At 35.2% G+C, this 16,791-nt stretch overlaps 3 protein-coding genes across 3 annotated transcripts in view; all 3 read left to right on the top strand.

Moving 5' to 3' along the window:
- Positions 1–9,361, top strand: part of LOC121731699 (laccase-5-like) — a 77,020-nt gene extending 67,659 nt beyond the window's left edge. Inside the window, exons 2-8 of the mRNA XM_042121272.1 lie at positions 3,802–4,243; positions 5,408–5,692; positions 5,943–6,418; positions 6,671–6,855; positions 7,697–7,892; positions 7,967–8,179; positions 8,260–9,361. Of these exons, the coding sequence (XP_041977206.1) occupies positions 3,802–4,243; positions 5,408–5,692; positions 5,943–6,418; positions 6,671–6,855; positions 7,697–7,892; positions 7,967–8,179; positions 8,260–8,642 (2,180 nt within the window). The 3' untranslated portion in view covers positions 8,643–9,361. The remainder of the gene's footprint in view (positions 1–3,801; positions 4,244–5,407; positions 5,693–5,942; positions 6,419–6,670; positions 6,856–7,696; positions 7,893–7,966; positions 8,180–8,259) is intronic.
- On the top strand, positions 8,720–13,084 carry LOC121731853 (putative laccase-16). The gene is made up of 6 exons (XM_042121526.1): positions 8,720–8,773; positions 10,070–10,265; positions 10,735–10,947; positions 11,159–11,389; positions 12,522–12,728; positions 12,886–13,084. Exons 1-5 carry the CDS (start codon positions 8,720–8,722, stop codon positions 12,683–12,685), a joined length of 858 nt encoding a protein of 285 aa, XP_041977460.1. The 3' UTR covers positions 12,686–12,728; positions 12,886–13,084.
- A 1,394-nt stretch (positions 13,085–14,478) lies between these two features.
- Positions 14,479–16,673, top strand: LOC121731854 (mast cell protease 1A-like). The gene is made up of 5 exons (XM_042121527.1): positions 14,479–14,482; positions 15,197–15,342; positions 15,523–15,674; positions 15,946–16,160; positions 16,243–16,673. The coding sequence occupies exons 1-5, from the start codon at positions 14,479–14,481 to the stop codon at positions 16,632–16,634; spliced, it is 909 nt and encodes a 302-aa protein (XP_041977461.1). The 3' UTR covers positions 16,635–16,673.
- The last annotated feature ends 118 nt before the right edge of the window (positions 16,674–16,791 follow it).

The following is a 16,791-nucleotide window of genomic DNA, read 5'->3' on the forward strand; positions in this document are numbered from 1 at the left end:
CATTGTATAACTGATCTATCATAACTAGCCCAGTATTATGTTTGACATTTACTTGCATAACTTTCTTCTATTTTGTTGTACGTTTCAGTACGAATTATCCTACGAAATCACTACAATTTAACTACAGAAGTTGTATAAAGAAAACGTGGGAGTCGCAATAAAAAGTTGTGTAAAACTACAAAGTACAAATTACGATTGCGCAGTAGATATTGCGAACTCGAAAACAATATGAATAAATATAATTCGTGCGAGTTAAATAGTATTCACAATAATTAATCCAACCTTGTGTCATATTACACGATAAAGTAAAATTAATGAATAGGCATGAGAATTGTTTTAAAGGTTAGCCCAAAAGCGGGGGCACTTTAAAAAGGTAAACTCCACACGATATGATTAATATCGTCCAAACGTTTATATAATTTCCTCGAGACTCAAAAATAGATCCATACACATTATAGTCGGTCAAGCGACTAAGACGTGAGGAGGTAGCAGACAGACAATCATAAATCGTTTATGATAGTAGTAATATTTTGATCAGTGGTCTAGAGCGTCGCTCTTGACTCAGAGGTCGTGGGTTCGATTCCCGCGTTGGAAACATAACAATATTTCCAAGTTTGGTTAGGACAATGCAGGCTGATCACCTGATTGTCTGACAAGTAAAATGATCCATGCGTCGGATGGGCATGTAAAAAGTCGGTCCTGCGCCTGATCTCTCGCCAGTCGTGTCGGTCTTCCGTCCCACTGGGTGATGAGAGTAAAGGAATAGAGAGTGCTCTTGTGTACTACGCACACACCTGGGCACTATAAAAATTACTCCTGCGTACCTGGCCTGGTTTCAATGAAACCGGCCACCGTCACCGAAACCGGTGTGGGGAGTATTATTATTATTAATATTTTGATCTAAGACAGTTTTAGTATATCTCACGTTTAAGATATTGTTCTAAACCGATTACTTCGAACGAGATACATATTTTATGTATTTTCCCTTTACCGTAACTAGTCATGTGTGAAAAACTGCACCGAAGGATAATCGTGACTCATATAATGAAGTTCAAGTTATGTTTTCTAAACATTGAAAGTATGTTCGATGATTGTTAGAAAATGAAACCCAATGTTTGGAGGTAGCCACCTACAAACCTTTCTGCAGAAGGAATTTGTCCTTATAGTTATAGCTAGAGATATATAGAATGATCCTCTTAACATTTTTGAGTAGATAAGCATTAATCTAAACATTTTTAGTGTCGTAAACGACCATGTAGCGACTACGCAATGAGAATAACAATCTGAGACTTTTCACTATAATACTGCCAGATTTTTTTTAGAAGCAAATCCACAAAGTTTGAACCTTTCCCTATATTTTAAAGAAAAAAATCTCTGTCAGGATGGTAAACAGCTTATGTGTACTGCGGGGCTAAAATGGTCACATTTAGCAATTCCTCTCAATCAATTCAGCAAATGAATTGTCCAAACTGTCAAACTGACAAATGTCAAATCAGAACAAAAATACCGAAATGAATTGCAAGCAGAGTTGCATTTTGCGATTTTAGAAAAATGAATCATACTATGATTCATATCATGATTCTTCAAAGCGACCATTTTAGCCCCGCTGTACTGCATTGAAACATATTATTTGCTAAATGCTGGATAACACAGTTCTAGATAATACTGGCGCCCACTACTGCACCTTATAACTCTATCGAGATGATATATGGAATTATTACTCGACATACACATTACCGCCTACAATTCAACACCGAACCAGCCAAGTAAATCAAATTAATAATGGCTACCGAGCCCAAGGCAACACGTTAGTAACTAAATCGACATTACTATTATGGTCAATGGTAGAATAGTACCAGTTAAGCTCTAAGTACTTAAAGCTAGGTTTTAGATACACGTCTAGCAAATAAACGTTACATTGTATGTTATTTTTACTATGCTGCAAATAAATAAAATAATTATAAAATTATAACTGTAAAATGTGAGATTACACACTACGCGACATGACACAAAAAATTTACAAAATAAATTGCTATCAACAGCTGTTTCGATCCATCGCAAAATAACTGTAGGCCTACTACGAAACCGTTTTGAGACTCAAATAATCGGAAGAGAATGCCCCGTCCTGCTCTAACAACGTCATTTCACGTTTGTTAGAGAAGGACGCAACGTTCTCGTACGATTGTTTGAGTCTCAAAACCGTTTCGTGGTACTGGCCCTGGTATGAAAGTGGGGATTTCTAACATTAATTGCTTCCAAAAATTAGTTTACACGTCCATTTAATTTGTGATCGATCAATACGATCTTTCTCCGCTGATTCCAATGGACGCTCTCGAAACAAAATAACAACACATTTTTAGACCCGTCTGCGTCTGCGTGTGTGCGATCTGCGTGTGTTTTTTGACAAGAGACTCTTAAAATAAAACTGCGATAAAATCTAATGATTACAAATACCGAAAGTTAGATTTTAACTTATAACGAGTCACTAATATCAGAAAACTCAAAACATAATCAATGTCAATCTGTAACCGCTGTCATGTTTTTATTGATCAAATTACATAAAGAGATTAGGGTTTGATTATTCCATTAGTAACGCGGAAGTAAAAGTGAAATACCTCAGGGTCGGTGCATAGGTTGGTGGTTCCGGCTGCCGCGGTCGCAGGTTCAAATACGCCAAGGTCAGGTTGGGCTTTTCCTTAAACTGATACCTACTCCAGGTTAGGTAAGGGTCTGAGGGTTTAACAACCTATGAACGTACAATTATAGGTTAATAGATTTCAGATCTGACTCGAGGATTACTATTATTTGAAAGATTTTAAGATTTAGATGGATTGATTGAGAGACATATTTTAATGATTACCTAAGGAGCTTTGTTCATTTCAAAATTAAGTTAAATTAAACAACTACATGCAAGTAATCATTACTTTATAGACTTTATAGTAGTGTGGCCGTTAAATTTTTAAATTTTAACAAATACCACACTTATTTAATGCGCTTTATCCTCGTTGATGTAAGTCAGGTCAGTGACTGACCTGACTTACATCAACGAGGATAAAAGGTCTATATTATATCCGTTTTTATTCAAATCCGGCTTTAGAAAATTTTAGATTAAAGTAGTTTTGCAAAACATTAATTCATTAGCCATTACATGCTCTCAATTTTAAGTGCTAATCCCAACACGTCTGGGTCAATAAACGGTGTGTAGATTCTAGATAATATCTTCTAACAAATCGTACAGAACGGAAAATATTACTGATGCCCAAAGTAACAAAACGTAGATTTTGTTTCTTTTGGCATCAGTTTATATAGATTATTGGTATTAGAGACATTTTTCGCAACAAAGATACTCAAAAGGCGATGTAATAAATACCGTTCGATACCCAATAAGGCCTAAATGTCGAAACAATTTAAGCTGAAATCAATGATCAGTATATTTTAGGCCGTGTTGTAAAGGGGAAGTAAAAGTCCTTAGTGTGGACAGTCCAGATTACAACACTGGCACAAAGCTAGCACGAAGCTGGACAGACAGAATTTGCATAAACGCACCTGATTATGTCGATCGCCGCAGGCTTGATAAGCATAACTGGAGATGTTAGTCAATGATGACGAAGCTTAATCTGCTTAATCGGCCATTTTATATTTCAACATTAGATCTCAGTTTGCAATGCTCGAAAGCTTGCAATTTACTTGGGAGAAGCAAAAAGTTGAGCAAAGTCATACCAGTGATATCTTCAACATTATAACATTCTCTTGAGTACTTTAAGACATTCCAAGAAACTAATAAGGCTTTTCTCTTTTCAGAGACTATAAGTGTTCCAGAAGACCAATCAACGTCAGCATCATGGTGGCAAGCGGGTACAGCGACGCCATTCAGAGACACGAGTAACTCCTTCGCATCCACACATGGGCTGGTGCAGACGCACCCATCAGGGAGCGACTTCCCAGGATTCGGGTCCATCGACGCAACGATAGGACCTTCAGCAAATCCATTCGTCCAGACCAGCGGCAGCGGACCGCTCAGTGGAAGCTTCAGAAGTATCAACCCACTACCTCCCCTAGCGAGGAATACAAATGGGAAATTGTCCTTGAAGCACTTAGACTTTACGAGCAGTGCCACAGCTGAGTTGAGGAGAAATCCAGCTCTGTCAGCCCCCGACGAGTGCGCGAGAGCATGCCGCGAAAACGAACCGCCCAGAATTTGTTACTACCACTTCACATTGGAATTCTACACAGTATTAGGGGCGTAAGTATCCACCTTTTATTTACTTACTCAAATAGAATTAGCAGTTCAATCAAAACTTATACAAAAAGCATAAGCTTATGCCTTTATTTATACCTCTAATTCAAGTAAATAACTATTTACTTTACAACACTCAGACAAAAACATGGCATTTGAATGCAATAAAATAAATTTGCTATAAGCCCTAACCTAAAGAAATACTAACATTAGTGCATAAATAAAACTTTATTGCACATACATTATATCCAGCACAGAAAATCTATAATCGTACAAACATACGTGCACAGTGAATTTATAACAAGTGCAATTTATACTGTCAACCTACATTGCCTTGCGGTGAAGGAGTATCAATAGGATATTATGTGGTTTAAGGACCTCGCACTGACGATTCTAGTAATATGAGAGTTGACCCGTTTATAACCTTACTTTTGTACTTATTTGTTCTAGAATATTGTAATAAATTGAAGCAAAATTAGTAAGCACACCGCGTTAAAATCTTAAATATACAAAGTAAAAAATTCTTTAAACTCAGGGTCTTAATTCCTAAACATATTTGGTCTTACCACAAAAGATTTAAGCATCTATTTAATAGTTGTTTTGAGACCATTATGTACTATTTTTTTTTCTAATCAACTGTTCAACAGGTGTTTAAATCTTTTGTAGTAAGAAGGATTGTTTTTTGAGTATCTAAAGTCCTGAAGAATGTCTTATCATTTGAATAAATAAAAAGAAAATTTAAATTTTATATTTGAAAGCAAACACAAGTAACTAATATAGTAGCAGTCGGTAAAAGCTGTCAAAGTTTATTAGCTTGTTCAAGCATTGCACAACCTCAGCCTCAGGCAGCCTTTTGACAAGTCTGAATCTAAAGTTGATCGAGTAGCTTTAAGAATGTTTTATTTTTGTTGCGTTAATAATATTGGTATTTCGTAATGATTGCGTTTACTCTCGTCACAATAAAATTAGGGCATCCAGTTCATTTTTAAGTATCCAGTTACGACCACCAAAGACTTTATATCGCTTACGATGTAATAATAATGATCGATGCCAGTATTATTGATGAATAAACAAGTTTTAGTGATGAATTAGAAATGAATAATGACAGTGATCTATTTGATAATATCGATAAAGAAGCACGTAACAATTTACATAATATATTATTTTCAGAGCCTGTCAAGTATGCACACCAAACGCAACAAATGTAGTGTGGTCACACTGCCAATGTGTGCTGGCCGATGGTGTGGAGCGAGGTATCCTCACAGCAAACAGAATGTTGCCAGGACCCTCCATCCAGGTGTGCGAGAACGACAAGGTAGTCATAGATGTGGAGAACCATATGGAGGGTATGGAAGTGACCATCCACTGGCACGGAATCTGGCAGAGAGGAACCCAGTACTATGATGGTGTACCGTTCGTCACGCAATGCCCGATCCAACAGGGAAATACGTTTAGGTACGTACATTTTGTAGGATTGTTAGAACTCATGAATCAAAACGATAATTTATTTTTTTATGAATTTAAATAGATAAAACAAGTTATTTAACAAAAAATATAGTCAATAAACGGAAATAAACATTTCCATAAATTGAATTTATTGATCATTAAATTCAAATTAGATTACAATAAAAATCAAAATTTACTATATTTGGCAACGCTTATTGATTTTTATTACCTACTTATTTAATAATTTGTTGCTTCGCAGGTATCAATGGCAAGGAAATGCCGGAACCCATTTCTGGCACGCGCACACTGGTCTTCAGAAACTTGACGGGCTCTACGGCAGCATCGTCGTCCGACAGCCACCTTCCAAAGATCCCAACAGCCACTTGTACGACTACGACTTGACGACGCATGTGATGCTGCTGAGTGATTGGCTCCACGAGGACGCGGCCGAGAGGTACCCCGGTCGCCTCGCCGTCAACACCGGCCAAGATCCCGAAAACGTTTTGATCAACGGAAAAGGACAGTTCCGAGACCCCAACACCGGATTCATGACGAACACTCCCCTCGAAGTATTCACCATCACCCCCGGCAGGAGATACAGGTTCAGGATGATCAACGCGTTCGCCTCGGTCTGCCCCGCCCAAATCACGTTCGAAGGCCACAATCTCACGGTCATCGCCACCGACGGAGAACCCGTGCATCCCGTCCAAGTCAACACCATCATTTCGTTCTCTGGTGAGTCGATATCCTTCAGCGAGCAGCTAGAAATTTTGCTCGACGTTTCAGGAAATGACTGCGGTTATTTAACGAGAATATATTATTGTATGATTATCGGTTATTTTTAAAGCCACGCCCTCGTATTTTATAATCCGCTCTGGCGAGCCCGTGCACCACTCAAGCGATGAAAAGTGAATAATGTTGCATACCACTTCCTTAATTAGTTTATTTAAATCGATCGCTGGAATCACGATGTAATCTTTTTTCTAGGTGAACGTTACGACTTTGTGATCGAAGCGAACAATATCCCCGGTGCGTACTGGATCCAGGTACGCGGGCTCGGAGAGTGTGGTATCAAACGAGCGCAACAGTTGGGCATCCTCCGGTACGCGAGAGGACCCTACCAACCGTCGACCCAACCGCCGACCTATGACGTAGGCATACCGCAAGGCGTGGTGAGTATCGCAGCTGTACATACGCAGATCTTCGAAAAATATTATGTAAATATAAGTGTAAATAAATAGTTGATTCGTACCCGGTATGGAGTATGGTTCCTTACCTGACCTGTAATTGATTTAGACGCAAGGATACTTGTGTCACTTGGTAATCGACGGATATTGCGAATAGATTCTTGTCGCCTCTAAAATATGGCCTAATACGCAGCATATAATTACTGAAATATAAGATCTAGTTTTAGTGTTGATAATTTTATGGTTACGCATTTTAATCGCCTAGAATCCAAACCAATTTGTAAGCAATATTTCTCAGTGGTATGAATCACAATATAAACATTAAAATTTTATTTCATATCTAGTCTCTTTAGTAACTAGACTGTCCATAATGGGTGAACATCATAGCACTATGTGCTAAGAAATATGAATGTAGTCACCCAGTCATTCAAAAGTCGATGCCAAGTGAGCCTTGTATTTGAGTAGTAGTTACGTAATGAATAATCCTATCCAAAACATGCAAATTGCATTTTAAAAGGTGGTACGCTTATAAAACCTATTTGCCCTAATGCAAATATAATTTCATTGACCTACAAATATTTACTATGGCACATTCGAATAGTATTCCAAAAGATTTTTACTTTATTGATGTAGTGTTCATATTATCAATAATAATTATAAGCATTATTAATTTTAAAGGTCCTTGGAATACTCTTCGAATATTCAACCAGATATATTCACCTAAATTGTATTAGACATTTCAAGTTAGCGTAGTGAACAATGATGTAGATTAGTTTGCACGTAATATTAGTAATTGCACGTTCCTTTCTCCTCACTAACTATCCAGGTAATGAACCCCTTGGACGCGAGATGTAATGAGCCCAGAAATGATGCAATCTGTGTCAGTCAACTGAAAAACGCACTTCATATCGATCCTGCTATTCTACAAGACAGACCAGACGTCAAGATCTTCTTGCCCTTCCGTTTCTTCGCGTACAGGCCCGAGATGCTTTTCCAACCCAACACATACAACCGATTCTTAGGTAAGAGTCCAATGTTCAACACGAGTTTATTTTAAAATAAAATTATTGGCTAACGCTTGATCTATCTTCCTCAGTGGCACCAACTGGAGATCACGTCATAAGCTTGATAGATGAAATATCGTACATGGCTCCACCGGCGCCACTCATCAGTCAGTACGATGACATCAATCCGGATCAATTTTGTAACGGAGACAACAGGCCAGCCAACTGCGGACAGAACTGCATGTGCACCCACAAAGTTGATATTCCATTAAACGCTGTAGTAGAGATTGTACTCGTAGACGAAGGTAAGCCAGCAACTCATTTTGTGAGGAAATTCGTTTTTGCAATCGCCGCTTGAATCTAATCTGATAATTTTTACTTTCAGTTCAAATTGTAAACTTATCTCATCCGTTCCACTTGCACGGCTACTCGTATAACGTGGTCGGTATCGGACGGTCACCTGACCAGAACGTTAAAAAGATTAACTTGAAGCACGCTCTCGATCTCGACAGGAGGGGATTACTCGAGCGTCACTTGAAACAGGGAGATTTGCCCCCGGCGAAAGATACGATCGCCGTCCCTAACAACGGCTACGTAATCGTTCGATTCAGGGCTACGAACCCTGGATTCTGGCTTCTCCATTGCCACTTCCTGTTCCACATCGTCATCGGAATGAACGTCGTCCTGCAAGTGGGCACGCAAGCTGACCTTCCTCCAGTACCCCCCAATTTCCCGACCTGCGGAGACCATCTTCCTCCAATCAACTAACCAACTTCTAGACAAATGTTGCAGTTCTGATCGTAATCGGTTTTACAGCTGAATTTTTATGTTACTTGAGTGTAATTATGATTGTTTTGTGTGATGTGTTTGGCGAATCCGAAGTGCTCGACTACGCCATGGTATTTTGTGTTTATTTTGTATTCGATGGTTTGTGATTTAATTTAAAGGTGATAATTTTAGTAAATATCTTTACCTAATGCCATATCGTGATGTACGTTAGCGTATGACATCCGAGTATAGCATATTTGAGGCTCTTCATTGTGTGCACCGATCGTGTACAATTTATTTTATTATGAACAGATTCGTTCTGTTACTAACTACTTGCCATTATGTTTTTCACCAGTTATATTTATTATGTATATAATGTTTACTTCGAAGCTGAAAATTAAGCTGCCCAAGTTCCTTGTAATTTTCTAACGTTTCATTGCACCCTCCATTTTTGGGTAGTTAATTTTTATACTTTATCCATTAGGTTATTTAAGTTTCACCTCATTTCACCTACTAACCTGTTTGCATGATCCATTTATTAGTTTTGTACATACTTTAATTGCAGTACTTGTAAATACACATGTATGTTACGGTTGATATGACGATGTGCATTGACCTTAAAACATAAAGACTGTTTGCATTCAAATTACTTTAATATTGTTACCAGTACAAAAACAAGGTTACCACATTCAGTTACCATTTTACCAATTTTAGTTTTAGAGATTTTTTTATTCAATATCAAAAAGTTTACTAATCCCATTATTAAAACATCATTTTTCATAAAAAATAACATAATTTTAATAACCAATTTCATCTAATCTTTGTAGATTTTCAAAATTCTTTTTCATTTAATTCTAAGAAATTTGTAAATTTTTTTACCATATAATAAAAACGTATTATTGTATAGATCAAAATTTTATTTTCCTTTGAGCCTATTGGTAATTTGAAACAATAAAGCTGAAAATTGATCGAAAAAATACAAACATAAATTGGCTTATTTACATTGTGTTTAATAAATACGAAAGATTGTTTAAAAAAATAATAATAACTCACTTGAATTTACTCTTGATCATTTTTTTTCAACCAAAATAATATAATATTCAGACACATCTACAAGTACATAATATTATAATAAATAATAACTCTGTCAATAGTAGAATTGCCAAGCACTGCCAGCGTAACCTGCTGCACATACCAGTAGATAGATTCAATTAGATTGATCAATATAATGGAGTAGCATGTTGAACCTACGGTACGAGATAGAAGGTTGTATATTTTTATTTTTTTAATATTAATAATTGTAATAACGTAGCATTTGCTGTAAGTAAAATAAATTATAAAAACGCTTGTGATATTGTGAAAAATGAAATTTTTGAAGTAATAAATTCCTCAAACGACACTCATTAATTTGTTTTAACTAATACCAGGTTTTGAACCCCCTTGACGCTGTGTGTAACGTGAAAAGGAACGACGCTGTGTGCGTCAGTAACCTGAAATCAGCAAAACCAATCGACAAGGCGATTCTACAAGAACGACCCGACGTGAAGATATTCTTACCATTCAGGTTCCATTTGTACAAGCCCAAGGATCTGTTTGTAGAGAACACATATAACAATTTCTTAGGTGAGTGCCAAAATATTATTCATTGATTTTAGAACGTAATTTATGCTGCGCCAGCGACGTTTGTAAAGTCTTTGTGGATTATCATACTCACTGTCTTCTTTAATTTTTTATATTCTTCAATGTTCCCGGGTCTGGAATGTGTATTAAATATGTGTATGGTATAATAAAAAATCTTATATATACAAATGTATAGTATAAAAGTAATAAATATATTTCCGTTGTCTGGTACCTGTAACACAAGTCCTTCAGGTATTTAGCACGGTGCCAGACTGACGTGGTGTGAAGCGTCCATAGATATTATATTATACTATGGTTTCGATAGAGCCACTGACTACCTAAACTATACTAACATATAATAATTGACGTCAACTATTAGTTGCAAAAAAATATTGATGTTGCATCTTGATAAAATTTTACTGAAATAAGAAATCTGGGTCGAATACTAATATTTCATTTTTAAACTTTTCAGTGGCTCCTGGAGGTGATCACGTTTTGAGTTTAGTTGACGAAATATCATACAAAGCCGCGCCCGCACCACCATTATCTCAAATGCACGAGCTACCATCAGACTTGTTCTGCAACGGTGACAATAGACCAGCGAATTGTCCTGTCGACTGCCGGTGTACGCATATGATCGACGTCCCCTTAAATGCCATAGTAGAAATTGTTTTAGTCGACGAAGGTGAGATTCTGTTCATGAAATTGATTATTTCGTATAGAATTATAATCGCAAAGAAAGGATAACGATGCCATATAAAATTATCTTTAATTATGCCTCTTGATGTTGTTTAACAAGCAAACTTTTAGTGCAAAGAGTAATAAAATCTTGTTACTAACTCTGTACAGCATATTAATTACTTGTATGCCTAATCTAAATTTGCTTTTTTTTTCAGTACAATCACCAAACCTCTCACATCCATTCCATCTGCACGGGATGTCATATAACGTCATAGGTATCGGCAGATCACCAGACAAGAACATAAAGAAGATCAACTTAAAACACACCCTAGATTTAGACAGAAAAGGGTTGCTGAACAGGCAATATAATTTGCCACCTTTGAAAGATACCTTAGCTGTACCAAACAATGGATACGTAGTGTTAAGGCTAAAAGCTGATAATCCAGGTAAATAATAATTATTCTTTCATCCTTATTATTATTTATGATCTAACAGAGTGTAGGCTGGTTCTTCTTCCGAGAGAAGTCCTAGCCTATTATATAGGTAGGACAGCCTATACAGCCCTAGCTTATTTTTGAAGTAATAAATAATTAAATGAGGCCGATAGGAATGGATTTATAAAAAGTCATACACCATTTTAAACAACCTCTGAATTTGGCTAAACGCGAAGTAAATTTTGCAAAAAAATTATTTATCTACGGTTTTCAATACATTTCTGGGATCTAGACAAAATTGAAATATCCACAATGTCTCTTTTAATGTATTTGTGCTCATAAGGTGATTATGATGGTCCGTTGTTATATTATCTAACGGTTGCAAAATATTCAGTTTCACTGTTCTATTAATTACCTACGCTAATGCAAGATCATTGAACATTAAGACTGGCGTAAGATATGTTACCATTTCGCATATCGTTAGTCGCTTTCATTTTCCGCACACGAGTAACATAATATTGCGTAGTGTTTATCTCATTTATGAGCTACCTGGTTTTTCAACTCCGTTAAATTGTATATCATACGAGCCTTTGCCCGCGGCTTCGCTCGCGTTAAAAAGTATTATTATATACAAACTTTCATCCCCTATTTTAACCCCTTGGGGTTGGAATTTATCAAAATCCTTTCTTAGCGGATGCCTACGTTATAACATCTACCTGCATGCAAAATTTCAGCCCGATCCGTCCAGTGGTTTGGGCTGTGCGTTGATAGATCACCATGTCAGTCAGTCACCTTTGAGTTTTATATATATAGATATATAAAATTACATTATTTACTAATGAAAGCTATTCTGCTATTATGTGAAGTTTTATTATGTCTTCACGAGAAAGAGTTGTTGTTATTATTTATTTGAAGTCTTCGGTTTGTTAAATAATTACTTTATAATGTATGCATCTTTAATTTAAACACAATATATTCCATTCATACTAGTTCTTCAGTTTCTATTCTGCTAAATAGTGTACCTACAATTATTATAACAAATTAGACAACTTATTTTTCAATCATAAACTGCAACATTGCAATTATTTTTCTTTAAGGCGTTTCTATTTTACCATGGCTAACTCTTACTCCATCTCATTTTCAGGATATTGGTTGTTCCACTGTCACTTCATCTACCACATCGTGATTGGGATGAACCTGATCATCCACATCGGTACACAGGGCGACCTGCCCCCCGTACCTCCCAACTTCCCCAGATGTGGACATCATCTACCCGCCATAACTCCCCCATACTTCCCCATACACTAGCAGTAGGTTAGGTAGACATGGATTACAATTTTGAGTTACTAACGGCCGTTCCCAATATTTGATCTATCTCTGGTTTTGTCCTACTAGAGATAGGAATAGCTCACAATTAACATAAAATATATGTCTCTAATGTCTAATGTGAGCTTTTCCTATCTCTAGTAGGGCAAAACCAGAGATAGATGAAATATTGGGAACGGCTGTAAGAGAATCGCAAATTCGCTTGAAAATATTATTTACCGCCAATCGCCATATTAAAATTGTTGAAAATATGGAGAATGTACGAATTTTGTATGGGCGGTAAGCATTACACACTCCTTTATACTATCAAAAAACTAGAAGACCAAAGCTAAGAATAAAATCTATATTATGTTTATTATTCTTTTAAATGCATCAAAAGTTTTTATACGAGGTTTTCGAATTTTTTACTTTAATTTATGTTATACTACCTATAATATTATCATAAAATCCCTAGATCGAAACACAAGAATTTCCTTTTTTTCTTCTCTTTCCTTTCAAAAATTTAGATTGATGTTTCTTAGCAGCTGTTGTCGTTGTTTAATTGTAAATAAAATGTAATTAGGTATTTTTTTTAAGTTAGTCATAAGATTTTGTACTAGAGTTTTTTCATAAAAAAAGATAAAAAAATATTGTGAATTCGTATTTTTATAAAAATCAGTAAGGCAGCTGGTGCATTTACAATTTACGAACTACTTTTCTTAAAGTGACCAGCTGTTCTTGATAACATTAAAGAAACTTGCAAATATTTTCTGAAAATGATAATTATTTCAGTTGATGTACATACAGATCCTAATTCTTAGACAAATTTTTTATACCTGTATTATAGCTATTTGAGCTGGATATAAAAATATAACTACAGTTCAAATATATTATGATAAAATGTGTATTATAAATATTAATTAATTTAAGACGAATGGCTCGCATGTTGTTTTTGTAAAATGCCACAAATTTGATGTAGAATATGGCGAAATATTTATTGTGACTTCTCCATAAGCTATAAATTAACTCAAGTTTAACTTGGGACCGTAAATAATTACGGGAGAACAAACAATTTTAACTGAAATACTAATATAAGTTGCCTACAACCATAATATGAGTTTATAACATTCTATGATAATTCACACAAGGTACAAACTGTCTGTTTTTTTTTTTACTTTTTGAATAATATTTTATCAACAAGACAGTTTGGTCTAGTGTGTATTATCCCTAATAAGTCAAGGTACAAGGTCGGTTATAGCAAGCAAAAAATGTTTCAATTTATTTCTTACTACGATAATTTTTTTAATTTTTTTTTTTTTGCTTGTTACTCCCGTTAATGTCAGATTTAAGTTAAATAATGACACAGAGTACTATTTTTCTCCTAAAATATACTGCTGTGGTTGGATTGTTGTCCCATTCTTCCATAATAATATTATTATAATAGTAATTAAGGTCTAATATTTTATTTAATCATACAGGTTATTTATTTAATGTCAAATTCTACACCAAATTTCCTGGCTTGAAAATGAAAAACTGAAAAAAAAAATACAAAAATCAAATAAAAATGATATTTTATTATACCTTTTTCCAATTGCAGTTTTTCGAAATAGATATTCAGTTTTATCACCTATATATTTTTAAGTTGATGAACGAAATTCTAAAGAATACTCATAAAAACGCAAAACTGCGTCTCAAATCTCAATAGGTCGTTAGAACGTTGGCCCACTAAATGCAATTACCCGTATAATCCACGTATCAAAAGGAATGTCGCCATATTTAATGAAGATAAATAAATAATGGGTATTATGTTAGATTGTTAGGTTAGTATATGTTTATTTCTCCATTTTACTCGCCAATACTAAATCTACAATCCACCCTTTTCAAAAATTATAAATATTTGTCATTTACTTGAACGTACTTATTAAACGTACAATTAATATTATGTAGTTAGAAAGACTGTCTTACATTCATTTCAATTTAATTTTTTGGAGGCTCCTTTTTTATTTAGCTAATAAAAGAAAAAATGTCACATAACCGCCTTAAACTTTTGATAAAGCAATATCGTAAAAATAATAGCAATCGTTGTTGTACAATTATAATTTTCTATAAAGGTAACAAATAAACTCACAAAAATTTTAAATTTAGTATTAGTAGATGTAATATTGTAAATTTTAATCGTTGAGAATAGTTCAAAGCTTCTGAATAGCCGAGTAGATAAGGATTCATATTTAACTAACAACATAGAGTGATATTTGCGGTATCACTATGTATTTTTTATACGAATTGATTCTTATTTTGTTAAGTTTCGATAATAATAATGTAAATGCAGGTAAGGTTTTTCTTACTATAACTCACAACTCAGCCTTTTCCTCATTTTTATTGCAAACATTTAAAATTTTCAGTTGACCAATTCAGACTTCATTTTTTCCAAAATTGCTAGCTAAAGGAATTTCATATCAGTATTCAAATCATTACCTTTGTATCATCCTACCAATAATCATTGATTTATTTTAGCAAAAATCAATTATGTGCGAGGTAGCCGAATAATAGGAGGACATGAGGCTAAGCCTCATTCCCATCCGTACATAGTGTCTTTGCAGCTCCGGTTTTTGTGGGCAAGTGCGCACCTATGCGGAGGCAGCATCCTCAATGAGAATTGGGTAAATATATTCACACCAGCCAACGTCGCATGCCTATATTATATATCATTAAAGCTTTACCGAATGCTATAACTATGACATTAGATATAGCCTAGGCTAAAAAACTTAAGGAGATCATAAGAATAAAATTTGTATGACTCCTACCATTTTTTGTGTTAACGTTGACTTATACTGTCGTAGATTCTGACTGCAGGCCACTGCATATCCGAGTCTTGGTTGATAAGATTGCTGAATATCGATGCTGTGGCAGGCGCTCACGACGTAGAACAGTTTGGACCATTGGCCCAAGTGGCGAGAATCGACCAACGGATTCCACATCCTTTATACGCTGGGTGAGATTACATGATACATACTTATGTTATACTTACAATAATTAAATTTTAATACTATTAAAAAGAGAGCATTGCAAATAAGTAGTTCCAAAATGTAGTTATAGACACAGTGTGATGTGAGGAATATAAAATGACTTTAAAATAGTGATGGTATATGTATTTCTTTTAAATATTGTTTAAAAGAAATACATATACCATATCTCGGCTTTAACATACATTTTTGCTATTCGCAAGGCTCAAAAATCGTAATTAATGACATTTTTTCTTTCAGTGGCGTAGGGCCACACGATATAGCTGTACTAAGCACTAAAACTAAATTCACCTTCTCGAAATATGTCCAACCGGTGAACTTACCAACTTCTAACTATAGAATGGATGACAAACCACTAATGACAGCTGGCTGGGGTGCCTTGAGAAGCACAGTCTTGATTCCTGACTTGCCTCGCAGATTACAGGAACTTCAAGTAAAATACATACCTTACAAAGGTAATAAAATATTATGAGTAATAGATAATTGCTATTATAGTGTTGTGGGTACATAATTTTAATAATTAAAATATATTTTCAGAATGTTTTAAAGCTATTGATGATGTTAAGGAACCTTTCGAAACAAATCCCTTAGAACAAGATGCTCATGTGTGTACTGGTCCATTGGGTGGAGGAATGGCGGCTTGTAGCGGAGATTCTGGAGGTCCACTAGTACAAGTCGTACCCAGATATAGATTAATACCATACGATGATATAGAAGAAGAATATGGACGGGCTGAAAATGTAGTCAGTAGCGGTGAAGACTACACTACAGTTGAGGATACCGACTTAAGTGCTAATATGACTGAAGAAATACCCGTTATTCTAGGGGTAGTATCTTTTGGTTTCTCTCCTTGTGGCTACAAAGGTGCTCCAACAGTGTATACTAAAGTATCGAATTACTTAGATTTTATAGAAGCGTTTGTAAAATAAAAAAATATAAATATTTTATAATTTTATTAAATACTAGCTTAAAATAATATTATTTACAAGTTTCTTAATTTAAAATAGGTATCCAGCCCACTATCCTTATTCTTAAGGTTTTAATGAAATAGCGTAATATTATTTAAATGCCTTTTGAAAAAAAATT

This window comes from Aricia agestis, chromosome 11 (assembly GCF_905147365.1).
Source record: "Aricia agestis chromosome 11, ilAriAges1.1, whole genome shotgun sequence".
Taxonomy (NCBI): Eukaryota; Metazoa; Arthropoda; class Insecta; order Lepidoptera; family Lycaenidae; genus Aricia; species Aricia agestis.